The sequence below is a fragment of the Parasteatoda tepidariorum genome, chromosome 1 (assembly GCF_982258835.1).
Source record: "Parasteatoda tepidariorum strain Cologne lab strain chromosome 1, Ptep-v5.0, whole genome shotgun sequence".
Taxonomy (NCBI): domain Eukaryota; kingdom Metazoa; phylum Arthropoda; class Arachnida; order Araneae; family Theridiidae; genus Parasteatoda; species Parasteatoda tepidariorum.
The window spans coordinates 103737720-103758486 of NC_141755.1; the positions used below are offsets into that span (position 1 = coordinate 103737720).

The 20767-nt window shown below is 32.1% G+C and overlaps 1 protein-coding gene across 4 annotated transcripts in view; it reads left to right on the forward strand.

Moving 5' to 3' along the window:
* LOC107450366 (glutamate-gated chloride channel) overlaps positions 1-17751 on the forward strand; it is a 233133-nt gene extending 215382 nt beyond the window's left edge. For all 4 annotated transcript variants that reach the window (XM_087149872.1, XM_071179388.2, XM_043052381.3 and 1 more), the window contains 2 exons: positions 783-1171; positions 15624-17751. In XM_087149872.1, the coding sequence (XP_087005998.1) occupies positions 783-1171; positions 15624-15911 (677 nt within the window). In that variant the 3' untranslated portion in view covers positions 15912-17751. The remainder of the gene's footprint in view (positions 1-782; positions 1172-15623) is intronic.
* The last annotated feature ends 3016 nt before the right edge of the window (positions 17752-20767 follow it).

A 20767-nucleotide genomic window follows, 5' to 3' on the forward strand; every position in this document is an offset into this window, starting at 1 on the left:
GTCAGGCACTTCGCTAACCTTTTCATGAAAATTCTTCAATCTAGTAGCATTACGTTGGCAATCTAGTATTCTACAATACGTTTCTATTGGAATGGGCAATAAGAATTGTCCAATAGGCATAATGCAATGGTTAACTTTCACAAACCACAAGAATACGGCATTTATTCCATTCAAGTGATGTAGTTCATACCTCTAGTTGGACATGTCTCTATCAAAAGCCCCTAGCAACAATTTTACCTTGACCCCAGTTGGGGTCCAAATTGGCTCAATTTGGGCCCTATAAGAACATGGACTCAGGGACCCACATTGGGATGTCAAGATTTTTTAATATTAGTCCTAGAATGGCTTATAAAGGACCTACATTGGCCAATATAGAATCTATATTGGCTAAATAATGGATATAAAATATTGGGTAAATCTGACAATTCCATATTGGATGTAAATTATTGGGTGAATCGGACAAATACTACATAGGGCCAATATCGGAAAAATAACGGCCCTATGAACCCTTATTGAGCCAAGATTCATGAATATTGGCCCAAGTTATTTTGCTGATTGGAAATTATCAAACATTGAAGGGAATTAAACACCTCTGCCACAGAAACTATCGTCAAGAATTTAAAAAAAATTTGTCGAAAATTAAAACTAACGTTAAACTATTAAACCTTAACCTTTTGCTTACGGTGTACCAGTTATATCATTACATGTGGTATACATGCTGTACCAGCCGTAAACAAAAGGCTTGAATCTTAATTTATTTAACATTTATTTATTTATTTCAGGGGAGTACAGTTGCCTCCGAGTCCTCCTGGTCTTCACGCGAGACAAAATCTTTTACTTCAGCACAGTTTTTGCACCAGGTGTGGTCCTGGTGACCAGTTCCTTCATCAGCTTCTGGCTGGACATCAACGCCGTTCCTGCTCGCGTCATGATCGGCGTGACCACCATGCTGAACTTCTGTACGACCACCAACAGCTTCCGTTCTACTTTGCCCGTCGTGTCTAACCTGACGGCGATGAACTTGTGGGACGGTGTGTGCATGTTCTTCATCTATGCATCCATGCTAGAGTTCATTATTGTCAACTATCTGTACAGAAAATATCCGAAAAGACCATCCATCGGTGCCAGTGGAGCCTCTTCCAGTTTGGGTAGATGGTGCGGAACATTTGAGGTGAGTCAGTTTTCGTACGCATTATATGAGACCTGCCTTTGCAAATTACATAAACGTGATTTAAATTCGGTACGCTTTATTTTGATGTTTAAACTACATTAGAGGACGGCTCAAATCCGTTATAGTTTCGAATAATATTGGACACCCCCTCAAGCGAATTCGAATGATATATGATGTTTGCATTTATGATGTTTGCATTTATTATGTTTATGATGATATTATTATGTTATGATGTTATCATAATGAATGATGTTTTCATTTATTAATTAGCATATTTGATATCATCCCCTCAAACCAATAAGAGAACATGAAAATCCGATCTTTCAATCAAAAGTTATTCAGAGCAATCCAGTTTTTTGTTGTTGTTTTTTTCGCACTAAATCTTCTACGAATCTTCACTATACGAAGTTATAACTTCCCTTATGAGAAATGCAGTCAAACCCCGTTATAGAGAACATTCAATGGATCGAAATTTTGGTTCACTATAAACGGGAGTTCACTATATCCGTTCTGCAAACAATTTTAATTTATTTTTCCGAACTGCTCCCTTTTATTGAACATTATTTAAATAAATGATCCATAAAAAGAATTACAAAAATGATTAAAAAACGACATGTAGTAACAAACAATGCGTTAACTTTTATTTTTTTAACTCCTCGTCTTGAGTATAAAAAATTTAGGAAAGGCCAGGATGGGGAACTGAGATAGAAGAAGCAACCAAAAAAAATGCTTATGACTATATTCCACTCAATAGATGGTTTTAAAAATCGGTATCTGTATTTTGTGTAAAAATTTCAAAATTACCAAAAAATTAAGAAAAAAATGAGTCGAAGGCAGAAAAAAGTTCATACTATCCTCTCCTCTTTTGGTTCACTATGTCCACAAAAAATAATATTACATGTGTATAGCAAGGCAGCGAACATTTCGTTCGCTATATCCGGGAGTTCACTATAAACCATGTTCACTATAGCGGGTGTTGACTGTATTTCATCAATTATACATCAACTTAAGCGTTTATTGTTCTCCTTTTGTAAAATACTTATACTAAAATTAAATTATAGTTACTACTCTATTTGTGAGATACAATACCACGTGCGCTATTTCCGAGCATGCGCAGTATCGATAAGGTGCGGAAAATGAGGTTAGCGTAAGTGTAACGCAAAAGCTCTCTAATAAATCATTCAAAAGTGAAACTTTCAAAATAAATCCTGGAGTGCTCTTATAAATCGTTTATAAGAGCACTCCAGGTAAATTATAATCTTTTTACATGTTTGATTGCAAGTCTACAACTAACACTGTTTTATTATGAAGACCCAATATGTTTCACTTATAATCCCATGAAAACTTTTAATCTCGCTTTCATAAAAAACAACGTTTGAAATCACCTATACGCGTTTCACAACCTACATCGGTAGGCTGGATATAATTCGATTAAAGTTAAGCCATACTAAAAGCATCATTATACAGTTTAAAAAATGAAATAACAGGAGTAATGCTTTCCATATATGGTATAGCAGTAACCTCTTATGTTTGAAAAAGCTTATTGTGTCATTTATTAATATATTTCGAGTCTGTATAATATCTATAATATAATATAACATACATTATAAAATATATTTAATATAATAGTGTATATAATATATATTTCATGTCAATGTTAGGTGTCAATGAAACACTATAAGACTTTTCTGAAATACTAAATTTAGACAAAGCATATAAACCGTAGTTAAACAGCCGACCCAATTTAGGGTTTACGACTAGTAATCTTCAACTCCGTAGCCTTGTCATTTTGAACCGAATCCAGAAGACAAGGGAACTTATGGATCAAGTATTGAAAGAAATTTGCTTTCGCGGAGGACTTTTGATGGAACTATCCCACGTTTGCGTTACATGGGGAGGAAAACCACGAAAACCTTCCAATGTTAGCCTAATGGCAAGGGGGCTTTAACCCATGATCCGTCTACGACTGAGGATATTTTACGTCAGCACTGTGGTTGGTGCGAGCCGGGTGCGGAATTCATATCGACCAGTCGTTGCTGGGATTCGAGCCCGGATAACCTCATTGGGAGGCAAGTACTCTATCCTCTTAGCCAGAACACCTGATACTATACACATTACATGCAACCACCATACCCAACGATTTGTTGCTAGAATGCATCCCGAATGAACTGTTAGATGTTTTGTGCTGTTGTCTGTTCGAAATCGGTATCGACCAGCCATCGCTGGAATTCGAACCATGTTCACCTTATTGGAAGACGAACGCTTTGTCCCCTGAGCCACCATGACTTTCATTTACCATTCTAAGAAAAGTATTGGTAGAAGTTTTTATCACTATAGTGAGCAGTTTCGCTCTTATTTAAGTTATGTAATTGTTACTTTTCGCCACTGTTAAAAGACGCAAATATTTATTCATATGAATAGTTTTTCTTCTGGTGTTCTTATTTAAGCGTCATGCATGCATTGTTCCTTAAATTGGATAGGTTTGTAGAAAATACGAAATGCTAAAATATTGTAACATTTATTCTGATCATTTATATTCTTCATTTATAAAGTGTCTATAAGAATTGTCATTGTCATAGAAAATTTCACCAATTTTTTAGGTAGATTTTTTTTAAAGTTACATTTTAGATTTATTCTATTTTAAAGTTCCTATTATGCTCATTTTAAAAGCATGCGTATTATTATATGAATTGGAAAAATATTGGATATAAGAAAACTAAATAGAATACGGGATAACTAACAAGATAATAGGGAGAGAAAAAAAAATTTCAATTTCTTATTTTATATTCTTCAATTATGTTGTGCTTATAAAATAAATATGGGATAGATGGCCGTAGTTTTTTCACCTAAGGTTGATGGTGAGATCAGTAGCGTAGTTTTAATGTATGTTCGATGGGGGATATCGGTTATCTCCTTCTGTTGTTGTTGCTGTCGTCGGCCATTGAGACAGATGGGGTACGATTCCTCTCGTTTTCATGTGGCGCCATCTATGGGCAAGAATTTGACTTCTGTTACACCCGTTTATAGGTCATTCATCCACGGATCGTAATTTTGACCTAAAACAGAGAATCAATCTCCAATGTAGTGCCCCCAGAAGTATAATTTGTTATGGGAACATGGAGGACTTTGTGACTCGCCAGATTTAACGTGAGTCAGTCACCATTTACTACACGGGGAGTTCTTGCCCAACTCTATTCGGACACCCGTTCTTACGAACGTGAGTCCAGAGTCCTATATATATACCAAAATGAAGATAAAACAAAGGAAGATTATAGACATATGAAAAAGGGAGGGGGAAATAATAATGAAAAAATATAACAAACAACTGATTTAAAAAGAAAAAAAAGGATGAAATTTTTCTTAAAAAAACCGGAAAATAAAAGATATAATCTTTTCATCAGCCCACACGATTATATCCGCAAAAAAGAGTGCTTTCTGATATTGTATCAATATAGCCAAAGCAAAATAACTTTCTTCGTGTTTTCTTGTATTTATTTATTTTGTTGTATATATATATATATATATATTCTAAACGTTTAAATTACAAAAAATAAATAATGGAAACTTTCTTATGTCTATATCCTACTTACAGGACAATAGTTCATTAATCGAGCAATATATTGTAAATATATAATTTCGTAGAGGGTTTTGTCCCCCAAAACTACAACACTGGGTGAGATGGCCAACGAAGTTATAGCGACCATTCCTCTGTAAAACACCCCTTCTTGTTAAACGGGTGCAAAAATACACTATACTAGGAGGCTTCGCCCCCTGCTCGCTTGCGCTCGCCAACCCCCGGAACTGCTTTCGCAGTTCATTTCGGATAGCTTCGCAATCCAATGCTCGCTCATTGGATACGTTCTTAACGTCTAGCTTTTGTATACTTTTTTGAACACAATTCCGAAAACTTTTCATTGTAGAAAATTCTAAACCTGTGCATTTCAATATTAATTTGAAATTGCAAACAGTTCATATTTTTCTTAATCACGCTATTCTAAATTTCAGTTGTTAAGAAAAGTAACTGTTGTAAGTTTTGTTTTAAAGTATTTCCCTTTCAGACCCTTTCAGAGGGCTAAAACCATGTGCTGTAAAACAATATGAAATAGTACTGAACGCCGGATGCGAAGCATCTGCTTCGATGAAGATAATTTTGTGAGAATTTTTTTGATAATTCGAAGAGAATTCACCCGATTAGACATATGATGCTCACTACGTGCTCTTGCGCGCCGAAGCCTATCAATTAAAAATGAAAACTGTTGCCAACGCGAGAAAAAAAATATCATCGGTTTTATTGATACATACGTATTAGCGTTTTATATAATATAGATATGTGCTTTAAAGGTCCAGCTAATTATTAAATAAAAAATTTAACCTTCGCATTGAAAAACAACCGAATATTTAATTTACGAAAAATATTTGACCTCTAAATAAAATAAACATTACAATTTCATATTTGTTGTCGCGACAATTCTTCGTTCAAAATGATAAACCAGTTAAACTGCTCCCTACAAAACTGCACCTTTTGTAATACAGACAAATCATTAGACCCGCTAAAAGATTCTGTGTAAAATTATAATTATCAAGTGAAACTATACAGCTGTATTGTTTTTACTAGGATGAAACCGGTTTGCATTTGTTTACGTTCCCCTGTATCAATGGGTTAACATTGTAATGCAATACGTTAAAAATAAATACAAATAGGAAGTATATAAAAAATACTCTGAATAAAAACTCACTACATGTATGTTAAAATATAAAAATATTGCATATAAACTCGTGCAAATCATGTCATTAATTATAAAACTACAGTGCAACTAATAATTTGTTCTAATTATTATAATATACTAATAAGGTATCTCATAAAATAAATATTCTATATTTATATAATAAAAACATAACATACAAAACAAATATATAATAAAAACTGTACATAAAAAAAATATCAAAGGTATTTAAACTAGCCATCTCTCTTCGATTGTCATCTAACCTAAACTTAACTTAATTAATTAAATATTGGTAAAAACACTCTATACAGACTTCTCTAATTTTGAAAATATATTAAAAAATTTATGGTGATTCTAGCCCCGGAGCCTGATTATGGGTATTGGTGAAGGCAGCGGTTGAAGACCCCCCTTAATAATAACTTAAAGTGTCGGAGCAAAGAAAATGAAATTGCAAACAAAGAAAATTTTATGAGCGAAAAAGAAATCTCACGTAAAACTATCGGGAGTGGATGCCTCTTAGTAAAGAGCATGCGCACCTTGATCAAACTAGGTTGCTATAGAGACTTTGACGTCATTGCCCGGGCCATTGCCAGATGTTTGGGGAGACTTGTTTCAAAAAGAGCGTTTGCTCACTGAAACAATTTAAATGAATTGACCATAATCAAATAAACACACCTTTTCATAAACTTGAAAAAAATTGCTTGAATAATTACTGTAAGTCAATGTGATTGGTATAGTAATTATAGAACTATTTTCTTTTATCGGAAGCAAACTATTCATTTATTTTATTATACAATAAAATGTTCGAATGTTTTTTTTTTCGGATGAATTGATTTTTTTTCTTTTTAAAATAATTAAATATCATTTGTGTGACATCGTTATGAAACGCTTGTTAAAAAAAAAATATTTCACTAATGTAAAGCTAAAGCTTTAAATTTGAAACAAATTTTTTTTTAACCTAATCATTATTTTTTCACCATTTTTTATGCTCTTTTTTTATTATATTTAAACGGAAAAAATTTGGGGTATTTTGCATTAAATAATATTTTTCGCTGTTTTTGCTGAGTAATTAGGTATTTAAAAATGTAAAATATCCTACATTTTTAAATATCTTACTCAGAAATGGTAATTAATATAATGATTGCAATGCATATAAAAAAAAACTGAAACAGAATAGGTAAAACGTATTACCTTCAACTACGATTTCTATCATTTGTTTTATTTAACTTCTAGAACATAGAATTCTAATTTTTTTTTTAAATTCGAGGGGGGGGGGATTATTATTCTTTTTCTATAATTGAAAATAGCGAATACAACTATTTATGAAAAAAATCCAAATTTTTACTCAAAGGTTCAATCCGGTAGACACAAAAAATAATAAAGCCAAAATAGATTCTTGTAGGAAAAAAAACAATCCAATATATAGGTTCGCTTCAGATTCATTGGTTTATCGTGCAATTTTAGTGCTAAAAATAAGGTAGCCTAACCCTCTCAGACGAAATTAGAGGCTGAATCACTAAAATTCTTCCATTCCAGTAGACAAATATTTCATAACCTATATTATTATTTTTTAAAAAAATCTTACAACTCCATGTCTTTTTAATTAAATTTTCTATTTTAAATGGGTTTTTTTTCCAATGCCCGCCTGGAGAATGACCTTTCGTCATACGAAAGGTATTTCGTCGAAAGGTATGACGAAAGGTCATTTCAGCAGATCTGAAGGGCAGATTTGTTGACCACTCTTTCAGGGACACCATCTTAGGTGAGCCGAAGTTGCTCCCACAGTAAGGACACAGAGAATGAAAGAACATTCATGCCTTGTCCTGGATTCGAACCCAGAGCCTTTCTGATGCAAGGCCAGCTCCCTGCCCCTTACAAAAGCCGGTCGGCCTATTTTAAATGTACCTTCAGCTTATTTTGTTACTTGTTTGCCGCATACGTTAAGACCTCATTAGTTTTTAAATAACGGTAGGGTAAAAGTATTTTTTGATGTATATCATATACCAGAACGAGTAGGGGAGAGTGGGGTCAATTGTAACATTTTTTACTTAACTATATTTAACTAACAAAAAATCCAATATATTATTAGTATTATTTGACAGACGAGTAAAGCAGACTATCCTCTACTAGAAAGAAAAAAATACCTTATTTTAAATGTTATTATATTAGTTATTAACAATTTTTGACAGTCGTACACTTGTTACAATTGTCCCCACTTACGGGGTCAATTGTAACAGTTCATAAATTCAACTAAAACATAGTTAATTATACAGAGTATCATAGTTGTGATATATTTCTTTATTGATCAAAATAGTAGTGATATTTTAGCAGTAAAAATAATAATGAGCAGAGACCTAAAGGGTTAAACTTTTAACTTTAAGGGGTTAAAAATTTTAATTTATGCTGTGAATGGTGACAAATAAAATAATGCTATAGGAAACTAATAAAATAATAAATGATATAGGAAACTATTGGTGGTTCTTAAAGAGTTAAGTAATGGTTTGTAAACATAAGATTATTTATTTCAGGTGTTACAATCGTCCCTTTACTTATTGTTACAATCGTCCCCAAGACGCCATTTCAGCTTCATTTGTTAAAAACAATGCTAGTCAATTAGCAAAAATAATCTTTTTTTCTTTAAATGTTAATTAAGGTGTCCACTTACATATTCGGTTAATAATCTTTATTTGTTTAAACAAAATTACTTTGTTGCAATATAATATTCTAATACCAAAAAAAGTACTTACGTAGCGTGAAAATATCTTTTGTAATGTAACTCTTTCAAAAGTATATAAAAATGGTTGCCATCAGGGGTGTACATGTAGATTTATTAAATACGCCTTGTGTGCCACCTAGGAACCAAATCTAGAACCAGACACTCGAAATTTTTGCTCTGTTACAATCGTACCCTGTTACAATTGACCCCACTCTCCCCTACAGTTTTTTTTTTTAAATTTACAGTACAAAGGTTGATAATACACAAATAAAAATTACTATTCGACTGTTGTAATAATCGCGCGTGTTGCTCATCAGACACCAGTAGTTTTTGATGAGCAATGCGGAATTGCTCATAAAAACGGAGAAATCTGCCTTCGTGGAGGACTTTTTCTGATGAAACTAATCAAATTTCTAAAATCACTAATTTTCCGCATTGGCGTTACATGGAGAGGAAGACCACGAGAATCTCCCTCGGTTAGGGGACTCTAAGCCATTCCGTCTACCACTGAGGATATTCCACTTCAGCATTGTGGTCGGTGCAAGCCGGATGCGGAATTCGCATCGACTGGGATTCGAAGCCGGTTCATCTCATTGGTAGGCAAACGCTCTATCCCCTGAGCTATCCAATAAACTTTAGTAAAACCCACTTGAGAGAATTGAAACTTAAAGTGGTTGGCTTACTTGAAATAGATTGGAAAGAACAGTTGCTAACGTAAACAAATACCACGCTTCAACAACCAATCAGGATCAAGATACACTACGTCACTTGCAGGTATCTCATTAAAATCCTTTCGTTAAGTTGCTTAAGCAAATAAATTCGTATTTAAGTGAAAACAACAACAAAATCTTTTACTAATTCTGATCAACCATGATGGATGTCAAGATAAAAAGTTTAAAGCCATAAAAAAAGTAAATAAAAAAAATAATAAAAACTGTTTGTTTTGAACTAGATATCCTTTCACTAATAATCGCCTTTCTTAAATGAAGTGTTTTTGAATGTCGCTGCTTAAATTTGCCTCCCCTAATCTATATAAGATTCCCAAAAAATATAAAGACGTTTACGAGAGGGCCTTTTTTCAATTCCTTCTATTAATTCACACTCTCTCTCTATCTTGTTCAGATTTTCAATCATTAATAAAGCACATTTTATTCATCCACTCATGTTCAAGTACTTTTTTTTAAACTTATGGCACTTGATGTTAATACAGTTTTTTCTAACAGCAATTAATTAATTAAATAGGGATGAGCGAAAAACGAAATCGAATTTTATGATGGGTTAAGCGTTAGTCATTGTTTTAAATTTTGTTCTAGGCAATTCAATTTCTCACATATTTTAAAGATAACATCAGTGATAATGTCTAACTTATAGCTCTATTTGAACAAAAAAGTAGTTCATTGCGCACATTTAAATCTTTAATTATTTTATAGTCGCTGTGTCAGATAAATTCAATTCGCGATAGCAACGAACTATAGGGGGCGTTGTTGTATGAGACGCTTACCTGCGATTTCTATATGAACCGTCATTCAGTTACTCTGGAGACGTCGTTAATGTAGCGTGTAGCATTGCAACGTTCCTTCTTTAATGTGGCTTATTAAATTTAAAAAAGAAAAATGCTTGATCTTCTTTCTTATACAACCGAAAACAAAATGGTATCTCTTTTTATTAGAGAAGGAACATCCAAAACACATCGGAAAAATATTTGTACATTAACAGAAAAAAATATGTATATTCTTATAAGAGTTAAAACCTAATGCCCGAGAAATAGTATTACTAAATTTAATGATATAACATGAAAGGCCCATTTAAACTTTACATTCTATAGTTTTAAGAATCATATTAGTTCAAAAATTAAAATGAACAAAAAGTATACATAAGCCTCATAATTTTATGAAATTTAATTTTGTAAACAACGTCTTTTGACAACAATTTTTATCAAAAAATTTCAAGTTTCAATAAAAATCATTATTTAGAAACTAAGAAACGTAAAATAAAGAATGCTGACGAAACAAAAACAAAAAAAAAAAGACAATTCTTTTTTGTCGCCATTTTTAGTGCTACGAATATTAGTCTTTGGGATTTGCCAAAAACAAAACAAGATGCAATTTTATTTTTTCAGGAGGGAAATATTTTACCGAAAAAACGAAAATGTACCAATTCCCACAACATAAAACTTTATCTCGGTAAACGTACGTTTTGGAAATGTTATTTCATTTGGAATCTTATTCATCAGAGTTCATATGGCGATATGATTGTTTTGAATCTATGCTAAACTCTATATCGGCTCATTTTCCACCGAAATCCGATTAACTATTTTGATTTTAAATAAAGTGTTTTATTTTATGAATTGTCGCAAAAATTTTAAGTGTAGATTAGCGGCTCTTAAAAACCGCCAAATCTGTAGCGGCGGTGGCGTTAATACGTTAGTACTGAATTTTTATTCCATACTTTTCTGAATCATATTACTTCAAACATTGGAATATACAAGAAGTATACATAAACACATAATGTTATACCATTTAATTTTTCAAAAAAAGTATTTTGAGAACAATTTTTATCAAAAAATTATAAACTAAAAAACGGAAAATAAAGAATTCTTAGGATAAAAAAACGATTTTAAGAATTCTTTACATTGAAATAAAAACTTTCATATTGTTTCTTTTTTTATTATTCTTATAGTTCTTAATCAAACGTAAAAACCCATTCTGTAGTGTAGAGAACCATCATCAAATGAAAAAAAAATATTTACAAGCAAATTTTTTATTGTAAAAATCATTGCACTTACCTGATTTATGATTCCCGGAGAATTCCAAAATGATAAGTTCCTTGTTTGAAAACTTTATTCTCAAATAATAGATACATAGTTTATACCTTCATTACTTTTAGATAACATACTACACAGCAAAATTTTATAATTGATATGAATTTGAATATGTAGCTAAAAACAGAATAGCTGAATTCTAGTTGAACTTATTCTTTCAAAATTAAAAAAAACTTACCAAGAAAACGATTTAAATTAATTAAGAATCAGCAGAAATGGCACTATTTCAAGTAACTTGGATAATTTTTTATTGTTGTTTTCCGAATTATATGGATACAGAAATATATACTATTCTATAACTATTACAATTCTGTATGTTCTGAATTCATATTTATTCACTGGAATGACGAAAGCAATGTTGACTTCACTTTAATTCGTAATGAATTGAAGACAGAAGAAATGCATTTTACCTTAATACACACATCTGTAACAGTATCCGAAATCGGAAGTCATGAGTTGCAAGTTTGTTGATAATAGAAATTAAAAATTATTGAAGAATTTTTCTTCAAATGTTTGGCGTGTTCTGTTCCTGAAAGATTTACTAATATTCTGGAAATTTTTTTCAAGTTCTTCGGCCTTTTCCTTAGAGAAATTTTGTTTCCTATTTGCTGCTAAAAAATGGCGTCTGATTCAGTCAATGACTTTGATGGAACTAAATGAAAACGTGATAAATTAATGTCCGATATTTACAGGCTCCCGCTAGACGGCGTACTCGAGCGTTGCGATCGCGAATAAAGAGCATTACGTGATAGCACGTATGGTCCACCTCGCCAAATTTATACTTTCATAGTTGTCTGGTACCACGAGCTTTTTTTTTCCATGGGTATAATATGAAAAAAGCACAACTACTTCCACTTACTAGGAATAACATTTACCTTTTAGTTTAATTAATAAACTGAGTTTTAAATATGCTTACTAAATTCATAAACTTCGGTAAAACAACAATATAAATTATTTCCAAAGGAACTAGACTAATACAATTCCAACCTGGCGAGTAGCGACTTATAAACAAGACACTTCGTTTGATGCTTTTACTTGTTGCTAGAAATCAGGTTCGCAGAAAATGCTGTTTACTAGTTAAATTTAGTAGGAATAACACGATCTGTGACGTAGGCTACAGTATACCCAATTCCCACTATTAGTTCTCGCTCTCTTTATGTATATGGGTGATTCTCACGAAACATGACAATTCGGACCAAAACATTTCTTCAAATATAAAGTTTTCAAAATAATCTAAAAAAAAATTTTGTATACTTCTTTAGCTACACTTATTAATATCTTATGGACAGCAGTGTAGTTTATTGACATTTGCTCGAGAAAAAAAATAAAATAGAAATTCACCAAATCTTGAATGCCAGGAAAATGACATATTACCTTAGAAGTTTAAAAAACAGTCATTTTAAGTTAATAGTAAGTAACTCAACTTAAGCCTTTATGTTAGATGGACCATAAATTGCTTAAATTAATTCTTTTTATCCACTGTAGAAAGAAACAAAAAAATTTTTGTTGCTGTTATGTACAGAATAAAATTGTGTATAATAATCAATCATTAAATTAATAAATAACTTTGATTACATCCAAGCATATTACAATCATTTATAAACTTGGTATTAAGTTAATATTTGCTTTCCCTCTTTACAGTATTAGCAGTTAAAAAGAATTTCTGGTTACACTTCAATGTCCTGGCATTCATAAGCCAGGATAATGACAAATTCGCCATTTTATAGCATATAACTTTACTTTAATTTAATATTTTGGCCGAAGACGTTTATATTCTGCAGAAAACAACAGTATTTCTTAAAATAACTCAGATAAATCTATGTAGTTTTTGTTATTAATGATTTCAAGAAGCCAGGAAAATGACAGCATAAAAACCTACTCACCTTGAAAATATTTTTGAAATAGATTTTGAGCCAGAAAATTGGTTCTTTATTCATGCAACAAGACATGTTCAGATGGGAGGGTATCTAATCTATCTATTAACATAAGATATTGATTCCTGGCGCTATCTATTTTGTTTATAAATCACTAAATAAAAGTAGCCAGGAAAATGACAGATTTTCATGGGACAAACAAATTATTGACAGAAAATTTTTTTTTAAACGTTAGTAAACAATACCCTATAAAGTTTTAGTAAACAATACCCTCTGCGTATATTCTAGAAATGCTTACATAGGATAAGATAAAAAAAATTAGAATTTGAAAAATGCATGGAAAATTTTGAAGCTAGTTATTATTGGAAATATTGTTTGGGACATGCCAGGAAAATGACATTTTGATATTCGATTTAATTTTTTAAGTATACAAAACAGTCAATGCTGGTGCAAAGTCATTTTAAAATGCTAATAGCAATGCTATTTATTAAATTTTTTTTTAAAGAAAGTTATTTTAGTATTATAGTATTAGATCTTGGAGCAAGGGACAGTGAATTGTCATGTTTCGTGAGAATCACCCATATATGATATATCTTATTCAAATTTTCAATCGTTAATAAAAATAGTTTTTATTTATCTATTCAAGTGACTTGATGTTAATGCAGTTTTTTCGCATATTAATTCATTAATTTAAACTTAATAAATAAATTTTAGATTAGATTTAGAATTAAATTTAGAGAAAAATTTTTCATTGTTTAATAAAAAGTACCTAAAATAAAAATTTTCTTTGTTGACTTATCTAGGAATTGACTTTAAAAAAAATTTTTTTTAATATATTACTTTTTTATTCATAATACAACTGACCTATTACCCACTTTGAAAATTTTCTGAGTAAAAAGTGCCTTTCGATCCAAATAACATTACTCGAATACGAAATTGCTCCTTCTATTAAACTAGTAATATATAGTTCGTAATATTTTTTTCTCCAAAAATTCAAATTTTTAATTGTATATTTTGCACAAAATACAAAACCTTGTAAAAATTTCAGGGAAAAACATACACAAAGTATTTTTTTTAAAACTACATATCAGTATAAAAAATACATTTGACAGTACCTTTTTTAGAACTTGATAGCACTTTACAAATCGAAAATCTGAAATCTGGTTTTAAATAAAAAGTAATTTTTATAAGGCATTTTTCTAAAAATTCTGTGCAGTAAGTGAGACCCCAGCTGTCAAGATAAAGTTTGCACGCCACGGCACTTTTACATAGGAGACAATTTGGGGAAGAAAATCCGTTTAAATTACCGACAAGACAGTCATGGCTGGTTTCAAATCTGGAGGCAGCAAATGCCTGTCCGTCTTGCAAACTTTGGTAGACTTTTAACTCCAATTCTCTCCAATTTTTATCTTTAATTTCTTCTAAAGGCTTATTTTAATAGTTCTTATTACAAGTATTTATGATTATTTTCTCCAATAACAAAGGATTCCCTTTTTCAAAAATTGCGTTACATTTGTAGTTTTTTCCTTTTTTTTTTTTACTAAAAAATGCATTATTTTATCTCTATGGACTTTTATTTAATTTGTATTCCATCAACTTATGCTCATACCGAATTTCATTTCTGTCCTTTACTTTTGGAGACAATCCTTTAAGTCTGAAAATTTTCTACGTACTGAACACCTGTATAAATAGTCCTCCTTAAATAATGCAAAATTAATAAATAAATAAAATAAAATATTGGAAGAGCAAAAAAATTGGACTGATATTCAGCATTTGTTGTTCGTTATCCCATTCCTTTCAATATTTCAGTTTTTAACATTTATTTCAGCAATCCAGTTTCCTAAAAGACATTTTCATTTGTTGTTTGTTGTCCCATTCCTTTCAATAATTCAGTTTATAACTTTTATTTCAGCAATCCAGTGTCCTAAAAGACATTTTCATTTGTTGTTTGTTGTCCCATTCCTTTCAATAATTCAGTTTATAACTTTTTCAGTAATCTAGTGTCCTAAAAGACATTTGCATTTGTTTGTTGTCCCATTCCTTTCAATAATTCAGTTTATAACTTTTTCAGTAATCTAGTGTCCTAAAAGACATTTTCATTTGTTGTTTGTTGTCCCATTCCTTTCAATAATTCAGTTTATAACTTTTTCAGTAATCTAGTGTCCTAAAAGACATTTGCATTTTATGTTTGTTGTCCCATTCCTTTCAATAATTCAGTTTATAACTTTTTCAGTAATCTAGTGTCCTAAAAGACATTTGCATTTGTTGTTTGTTGTCCCATTCATTTCAATAATTCAGTTTATACCTTTTATTTCAGCAATCCAGTGCCCTAAAGGACAACAACAGTAATGATCCAAGAGGAGGCGCTCAAGTGCCCAGAGATGGTGATGGTGCGGGCCACAGATCTTTATTCGGATGGCTAAAGAGACAACCCATCTACCCTCATAGCAGGCAGAGGTTGTCCAAGGTCATCGACAACGTCTCGAAGATCCTCTTTCCACTGTCGTTTGGACTCTTCGTTCTCGGATACTTCCTCACATACGCAATCATAAAACCCACGCACTCAGAAAACTGGGAACTGTTGAGCAATGGATACACGTACTGAATTGATGTGTTTGCAACTCTTCCAGTGACTGTAGTTTAAAAAGACACTTCGCGTTTGTCTTTTGCTGGTATCGAATGCTCTTGACACCAAGTACCCAAAGTCACTTTATTTAAATCACTTTCTATTCAAAATGGTGGATAGTTTTGGGCTACGTAGACAAAAGCAAAAAACAACGTGAATAGCGTACATACAAAGTACAGAAATGGAAATACTGTAGTTTCGATTCTATGAACAAAAATCTTCCTCTCCAAAAGTGGGTGTTGTGGAGAACAAAAATTACAGTATACCCATTTTTGTGGTTTAGTCACGTTATTATTTGCTTCAGTCACTTTCTATTTATAAGACTTACGACAAGCCACATAACAAGAGCTGTTCTTGTTGTTTCATTTCAACTGAAATCCAAATGCTGAATTACAGATGCATTGTTAGGTGCATATGGGGGCCAAGAAGTTGGAAGAATCCTATTACGAGCTTTCTCAACTTACTGTAAGAAGGGTGTATGAGTGTCGAAAGAAAACACCATATGATGATAAGTGCGTTACTATGGGCCTCATCCCATTGTGGCCACTTACGAATTGCCACACTTACCTGATGTTTAATCTTCTGCTTACGGCTGGTACAACATGTGGACATCATGTAATGGTACTTTTGGTACATCGTAACTTGGAGCACTGTAAGCAAATGGTTAATTTAATTTTTTGCTTACGGTGCTTAGTATGATGAAGCCATTCTGGTACACTTATTGTACGAGTCATAAGCAAAAGGTTAATTCAAATTTTTGTGATAGAAAATATTTTATCGGTATAATTAAGGAATTTATCCAGTTTTTCTCTGCTTCATACGGCAATTGAGACTTAGGTGTAGCTTTTTATCTTTCAATTAAAGTAATAAGAAATCAAATAATGCATAGTGTAGCACGGTCGCGTATTTATTTATTTATTTTTAATTCGTTGCTACTTCTTTTTCTTTTATCAAAAAAAAAATATATATATATTGTAAATTGAAAGACTTAGATTCAGAAATAGCAATTCTATTTTTGAATTATTTTGAGGAAACACTTGTTTAGACTTAAATATTCATTCAATTTGTTGTAATAAAAACTAAATTTTAAAAAAAAATAATAATTAAAAATTTACAGTAACTTTATAGTTTGTGTAATCTAAGAACTTCGCCAGCCACAAAGGCTGAGGCCGTCTGGTGCTATGGAAACAAGAATGGCGCATTTTAGGAAGGGTAGCTACACTCTAGGACTAACACAATAGACCGAAGAGATTCCCTTTCTTTCGACGACCCAAGCCGAAACCACTCTAAAACAGTGACTCCACACTCCTACTTGAAATGGTCATACCTCGTTACCATGGTCACCGCCACAGCTCCAGACGAATGTCTGGCGGAGTTCTTATTTTAGACAAACTATAGCTACTCCTGAGTTCTTAATAGAAAAGAAATATTTTTAAGAAAGGTTAGCAAATTTATTAAAGAATCCTGTGTTGTTTCATTCTCCAATGTTTTATCGTTTTGTTCATATGCAATTTCAAAACCAAAACACTTAAACTAGGAAGTAGCTCTGGGTTCATTTTTCTCTTTTAAAATGACGATAAAACATTGCCGAGACATAAGACTGAAAATCGTCTTATCAGTCCATTTTTACACTGTAACATTTTTAATGGAAAACATATGCTTTCTCGATACATGTAATACTTTTCGGTAAAGTGGAACTTATTTGAAAAATGCCCGATGAGTAGCATTGTCTCCCCCAATGAAGAACCCTCATTTTATGAAAGAGAACACACTTTGCTATGCGAAGTAAATTACATATCATATACCTATTACATATAAATATTATTAAAAAAAACACTAATCCTGAAATCTTGTGCACCCTAAATAAATCCGGGGCTGGTATTCTGATCTCGGAATCCGCAGTTGATTTTAGCGTTTGCAAGTTGCACCAGGCTTTGGAAGCTGCACGTGTAATTCTACTTTCCCCGATTTTTGGTATTCCAATATATATTTTAATTGGACGTATGCGATCTCTTTAGGTGATGTGAAAACCAATGGTTATTGCTGCTATAGGGGAAGTTTGTGTGTGCAATGTTTTACTGATGAACTAGTAGCTGAGTATCCGTTCCTCGTACTGGGTAAAAAAAATATGTATATTGGTGAGGATGATATGAAGTTGAACATGAGTTGAAGTGATGACATGAGTTTTAACCCCTAGCGCCATCTGTACTTAGATTTACACGGTAAACCATCCATAACCAGTCGTTTTAGCGTCAACTAAAGAGACCGCATAAGTCTGATTGAAACTAGATTGGAGTACCAAGCATTGAGTTGCAGGCGAGGACAGTAGAATGTCAATTACAGCGCCTCCTGGTGAGGCTACGAAGCGACTGTCAATTTCGAGGTCAATACCAGCCCTGGAGAGTCCCAAACATGCAAGAATGGAAAAGCCTATCAATGTTATTATTAACCAAACGGGACGTTAGTTTTTTTTTTTTTTTTTTTTTTTTTTGTCTGAATATCCATTGGGAAATGAAATGAAGAATGGGTAAACAAGGCGTCCGAAAACCTTGTCAAAACCTTTTCATCACTATATCCGGGGCAGAGTGTCTAAAGAGAAACTAACTATTAATAATTATATTTAGAACAGTGTTCCTTAACCTTTTTGATATAATGGACCCCTTTTGAAAATTTTTAAGAAGTTACGGACCACCCCCCTGTGAAAAAAATAATTGCAAAAAACGTCAATTATTAGAAAACATTTAATTTTATTATTTTAATAGTATACAAAATTTTTAAAATTAAAATTTTTAATGTGAAGGCTGCTGCTGCTTTTCCTTACGTAACAAATTGAATTCGGGGATGGTTTTCAACGAAGCAAACGGGCATATCATGTTCAACATTCAATCGATTTCGATGTTATGTTTTTATTGTCACAATTGTGGAAGATCCCGCTTCGCAAAGATACACTGTAGCAAACGGAATTATAGCTGCCATAACTCGCTTTACAAGCAATGGGTAGGCTTCCAAACGTTTTAAAAATTAGGAGTAGTCAGCGGACCCCTAAAATATAACTCATGGATCCCTTAGGGCAGGGTTTCTTAACCTGTGGTTCATGAACCCCTAAGGGGTCCATGAGTTATATTTTGGGGGTCTGCTGACTACTCCTAATTTTCAAAACGTTTGGAAGCCTACCCATTGCTTGTAAATCGAACAACGGCAGCTATAATTCCGTTTGCTACAGTGTATCTTTGCGAAGCGGAATTTTCAACACTTGTGACAATAAAAATATAACATCGAAATCGATTGAATGTTGGACATGATATTCACGTTGCTTTGTCGAAAACCATCCCCCAATTAAATTTATTAATTAAGGAAAAGCAGCAGCAACCTTCACATTAAAAATTTTAATTTTAAAAAGTTTGTATATTATTAAAATAATAAAATTAAATGTTTTCTAATAATTGATGCTTTTTGCAATTATTTTTTTTCACAGGGGGTGGTCCGTGACTTCTTAAAAATTTTTAAAAGGGGTCCATTATATCAAAAAGGTTAAGAAACACTGCCTTAGGGGTTCATGAACCACAGGTTAAGAAACCCTAATTTAGAATAATTATTTTTACCTAATCAACATTTTACATGCATACTTCTACGTTTTGTAAATCACTGTTCATTTAGTCCTTCAAGGCATACAAACAAATACCAGGCTAGGAAATGTCATCGTACGCCACTAGGAGTCCCTCCCTATTATGAACTGCTCCTTCGTGAGTTTCTGTACTGTTCATAATAGGGAAGCGCTAACTTCCGATGAAAGTTTTGATCATGGGTTCTTATTCAATTTTAACCCTTATTATGTACCCTATTTCCCCTTGAAATGCGCTGTAACAGTTAGGCGACGCCCTTATTACATATAATGTTTTTAAACGTATGCATGTCGACAAAGAATAGACTAAACGTTTCAATTTTTTTTTAAAAACTGTAGCTTTTGGTGAGAGAAACCGATAGCAGATTTGAAATATACAGATACGTGAAAATATTCATTAAAAAATTTCGCGCAACGAAAACAAAAAAAAAATTTTTTCCCTATTGTTATTTACCAAATTTTGATAATTCATTTTTTTTTCATTCAATTTCTCATTTTTTATTTTTTTTAAAAATATCCTCTAACATTGTAGGCTTTTATCATTTCATTCTTGCAAGCATCCTGTAAATGTGCGTCATTACAGACTGTATGCGATCACGGAATTCCATCCTGTATAGTATAGTAAAACAATTTGATTTAAGTCCAGTATAGTAAGAGATGACTACCTTCCTATTATTAAAAACTTAAAAAACTCTATTTTAGGTTAAATTTCAGTCCACCCCCCCCCCCCAAATAATAATTTTTAATGGTGGCGTAACATTGCACCGTTTTGAAAAAGACAGCACTGTAATTTTTCTAAACGGCGGTAAATAAAGGGCTCGTTTTATAAGATTAGCAAATATAAGCGCTAGATAATTTGAAATCTTCCCAAAATTTGAAAGCAATAAATTTATGCAATTAGAAACTCAGTGCTGTACATTTGTCTACTGTCATTCACATACTTATATTTTTATTTATACCAATAAAAAGTGATTCGTTAAAAAATGCTCTTACCGCAAATTTTGTAAAAACAAATATTTTGCTCAAAAATAAAACAGACAAATGTAAAACTAAACAGAGGGATTGATCATAGAATGGTACCAGTATAATATTCACAGAAAAAAAATTTAATCAAAATTCTAGGGTAAAGCCATTTTTTTTACCATTTTAATTAGGCGACGACCTCGTACTTTACATATTTCTGCTGAGTTAAATCCAACATCAGTTTATTACG